The sequence below is a fragment of the Meleagris gallopavo genome, chromosome 16 (genome assembly GCF_000146605.3).
Source record: "Meleagris gallopavo isolate NT-WF06-2002-E0010 breed Aviagen turkey brand Nicholas breeding stock chromosome 16, Turkey_5.1, whole genome shotgun sequence".
NCBI classification, from domain to species: domain Eukaryota; kingdom Metazoa; phylum Chordata; class Aves; order Galliformes; family Phasianidae; genus Meleagris; species Meleagris gallopavo.
Window position 1 is genome coordinate 6,816,992 of NC_015026.2, and position 4,275 is coordinate 6,821,266.

Here is a 4,275-nt window from a genome sequence, read left to right on the forward strand (position 1 = left end):
AAAAAATGTTTATTGTTGAACAGTTTGTGTTTGTGAATTTGATTTCACCTGCAAGTATTTGATGACTTTTCTACATCCTAGACTACCTGCTGTGTGTTTGTCGAAGGATTCTCATAAAGACCTCCTTTTAGATGGGCATATACTCTTTATTCTATTTGCTGCATGTTTGAAAAACAAATAAAATATATAATTTTAAAGAAACCTTGTGCAGTTGCATTTCTTTGCCTGCAGGGCTCAGTTCGTGCTGGGGAAGGGTCCCAGAGGGTGACTGGCGCTGGCTGCTGCCCTCTGGTGTGGCTCCAATGAGCAGATGCTGAAACCTTGCAGCATCTTTGTAACAAAGGTGCAGATCTGTACAGATAGAGAGCATCACCAAAAGCCCAGGAGCGTGGTCCAGGACTGGAAACCTACAGCAGAAGCTGTACTTAGGGATGCACACAGACCACAAGGAAAGGAAAGTGTTGGTTGTTTGGCTTTTCAGCTATTTTCTGACTAAGGTGGACAAGTTAACAGTACTGCAGTGCTCTTTCAAGCACCCCATGAGCACTCCATGGCATCACAGCATGCAGGGGGTCTGGGGGCGACTTTGGGGCATGCAGGTTCCCATCTCTCCCTGCTCCCCAGCAAGAGGTCTGAGCATTGTGGTTTGCTGTCTCCGCACACACACAAAGGCTGATATCTGGGGTGAGATTGGTTAGAGGAACACTCCAAGGTGACTGGCAGTGCCAAAGCCAGTCCAAGGGCAAAGCTGGGGTGTGACTGCAGCCAGGAGAGCAGGCAGGGACAGATGGGGGCCACCAGGGCTCTGTTGGCCATCCCTGCATGTGTGGCCACCAGAGGCTGCCCCAGATGGCGAAGGGACAACCCCTCAAAGTAAGAGAGTGCAGTGGGATGGGGTGGCCAAGGGTTGGGCTTCTCTCCTGTGACCCCAGTACATGATCTCAGCAGGTGCAGTGCCTGCAGTGGTGTGCCCATGTCCGGCATTTTGGAAACGCTCCTGAGCTTCAGTCATTCTGGCTTTTGCAAGTGAAACGTTTGGTTTTGTGACACTTTCCTTAATTATGGGAGCTAATGACAAAACCATTGTGACAAATGACTCAGCTTTTGATAGTGAAGTTAATTAATTCTGAAGTTAGAGTCTCCATCAGAGTATCTGGAAAAACCCGATTAAGAAGTCTGCTTACCCAGTGTGACGTGGCAAGCAGAAACCTCAGTCCCTGTGACAGCCCAGGTGAAACCCTCCCCACCGGGGCCAGGGGGCGATTCGCTCAGAGCAGGGAGAAGAAAGGCTGAGCACGAGCATGGCAAATGCCTCCCTTTTCTCTATCCATCAAAGGCATCTGGGGGAACGCGGCCTCATTAGTGTTTGAATGAGTGACCAGCAGCAGCTCCGCGTTACACGCTGACCTTCAAGAGCCGTCTCCCTGAAGCCATCTTTCATCTCTTGCATTTGCATTACAATCCTGTTTGCCTCATTATTCGTTATCCCCTTCTTCTTCAAAGAATTTAAATGGAATCAATTAAATTGTGGTGGGTTGGAGTAGCAGCAAACCTTCTATTGGTGCTCGGAGTGATCCGGCTGGATTCAGCCTTCAAAATACCTCTTAATCTACCGCTATTTGTTCCTTTGTTACTTGTATGCTACAGTTGCCTTACAGAATCCCTTTGATCTTCCTCCCTCCCACCCGTCCCGGCACACCACGCTGCTCTCCCTGTGACCTTGGGAATGGGATTCCCTAATCCCTTCCATGCCCTGCGGCCAGGCTGTCCGCTTTGGTGCTGCTGTGATGGGAAGAAGCTGACCTGTACGTTGTTCCTGGAGCCCGCACAGAGCAGCTGAGAACTCTGGGCGCTGGCGTGGAATTTGCTGCCCCGTGTCATCCGCTTCCCTGCGCCAAGCTTGTTTTGTCCTTCCAGTGTATGGGAATGGGGTAAAAAAGAGGCAGTTGTGGTGCATGCCAGTGCATGGGAAAGCAGAGGTGTGGACAAAGCAACATGGCCTTCAGCATGCAGCAGCTGACGGCTATTCACCCGCGTCTCCAGATAGTCCACATGCCTCTCGTTTGCCCATGCATGGCCGTTCCTGCATAGCCTGTGCATGTTCCCATGATAGGCAGCCTTAATAAGAGCAGGTTTCTGTTTCTCTCCCCTGCTATTTTTATTGCTATCAAACTGTAGGAAGCCCAGCAGGGAGCTGCAGAGCCGGTAGGCAGCTGCACAGGCGGGCAGCGCATGAGCCGGACGCACTGCAGACAGGGGGCTGCTGCACCATGAATACGTCCCAACAAGGTCCTTATTTCATGTCCCCCTCCCCATGTCTAGGGTGGCCAGTAGCAGCTGAGCCAGTGAGGCCACAGCACAGAGAAGCACCCCAAACCCAGCTGCACGCAGGGTAGGGCTGCGCCAACCTCACTGCTGGGTCCCGTTAGCACAGGACTGCACTCAGTGCTCCCAAAGCATGTGCAGATAAAAATAATCCATGTGTAGGAAGGAGGAAGGATGAACCCACTAGTAGGAAGGGGAAGGATGAAGCCATGTGCCAAAGGGTCTGCAGCCCCAGCCCCTGGGAGCTCGAGGAGCAGGAAGGTGCAGCTAAGGCAAGGTCAGAGCTCAGCAACGTGCTGCATTGCTAACAACCTCAGCTCACCATGGATCAGCATCTCTCTTCCTTCAAGGAAAGAAATCTAATCCAGTGAGGGATTATTTCTGACTACCTTCTTTCTGTCACTTTGCCAGTTTAAAAGCAGCAGAGCTTTCATCACTGGATTTGGAAGGACAAAGCCAAACCGATCTTGGTTTAGGACATTTTTGTCTGCAAGGACAGCTTGGTTTTTTTTTCTGCACGACTCAAATCTTTGCAGTAGACTCTGTATTCTGTTATTTATTTCTGCTTTGCCCAGCTCAGAAGGGCACAGGCCCACAAGCAGTTGCCTGCTGACGGACGCAGCAATGAGCTGCAGAGAGCAGCAGAAGTGGAGCTGGAGGGGACAGGGATGTGCCATCACAGCACTGCCCTGCAGAGCCTGAGCTGTGTGCCAGGGCAGTAAGTTCCCTGGTCCTTGTTGGCTTCACAGCCCCTTGCACGTTCCCTAGGACCCCTGTGCTGATGCAAGGGGCAGAGCTCCACACTCACTCCTGGGTCTGGCTCCACCGTGCAGCAAAGATTGGAAGGGTGCAGAGCTTGGCAAAGGGGGTCCCATCCAGGGACCACAGCAATTCGAGACGTGGACTTTGATTCTGTTGGAGCTCGCTTTGTTAAGAGCCTAGGAAACGGTACATGTGCACCCTGCACACACCTACACACACGATGTTAAAATAACACAATTAAGGCTGCAAAATCCCCCACTCGGAATGCAATTTGCAGCCCCTTCTCTGTAGGTGTGAGATCTTTTTGCTGCCTCTCCCCGGGGCAGCTGCCCGCGTGCAGGACGGGGGCTGTGCAGGGTGCTGCTGCAGGGCCGCAGGCAGTGGGGGGTGACGTGTGACACGTTGCTGAGGCAGCATCCCTGAGTGGCACCCACCAAGAGCTTGGGTGGATGCTTCTGATCAAGCTCCCCAAGGGCCCACCTCTTCCTCCTCTTCAGAGGCCAATGTCCACCGTTCTGTCCCGCTAGTGGAAGTGCAGGGGGGCACAGCTGCACTGCAGCCTTCCTGCTCAGCACGGCAGCAAACACAGCGCAGGGCCTGTGGCAGAGCAGCGGATCAACAGCCATCGCAGCAGCACACGATAGCATGACGTCGTAATTAGAATGCCCCACCTAATGAGTATGCGTAAAGGAGGTGATCTAGGGTTGTGGAAGGTTCTTAATTTTCACACTTCTCAATGTCTCAGTACTTCATTTTTGGTAACCTTCATAGTTTTCTGTTTGCATTTTGGAAGTAAACAGTTAGCATTTACACGGAGGTGAGTACAAATGGAGCTGGGAAGCACACGCTGTGGGGTAAATCATGCGTTATCCTGTCTCACACGAAGCCCCTCAAAGACTATTAATCGGAGAGGTGGATATGTTATAGGGCTTCTTCAAAAGGTCGCATGAGTCATAAGCTCATCCAGCTGGCTGCAAAAATGTTTGAGAGAGATGAGGAGACAGCAGAGAGAGAGAGAGGGTTTTACTGCAGGCAAACAATGAGGAGCGTGATGTGGGAGACACCCCCGGGTCTAATGTCTGTTTCCGGGCCCCTTGCTCTGCTCGGGCACTCGGACAGGTGATGGACACGGCTCCCCCGGGGGCAGGCAGCTGTGCTGGGTGCGGGAGGCGGCTCTTCTGTCGGGGG

The 4,275-nt window shown here is 52.4% G+C and overlaps 1 protein-coding gene across 1 annotated transcript in view; it reads left to right on the forward strand.

Moving 5' to 3' along the window:
• Positions 1-4,033: 4,033 nt before the first annotated feature.
• Positions 4,034-4,275, forward strand: part of PRKCB (protein kinase C beta) — a 77,732-nt gene continuing 77,490 nt past the window's right edge. The window contains exon 1 of the mRNA XM_031555781.1: positions 4,034-4,206. Within this exon, the coding sequence (XP_031411641.1) occupies positions 4,034-4,206 (173 nt within the window). The remainder of the gene's footprint in view (positions 4,207-4,275) is intronic.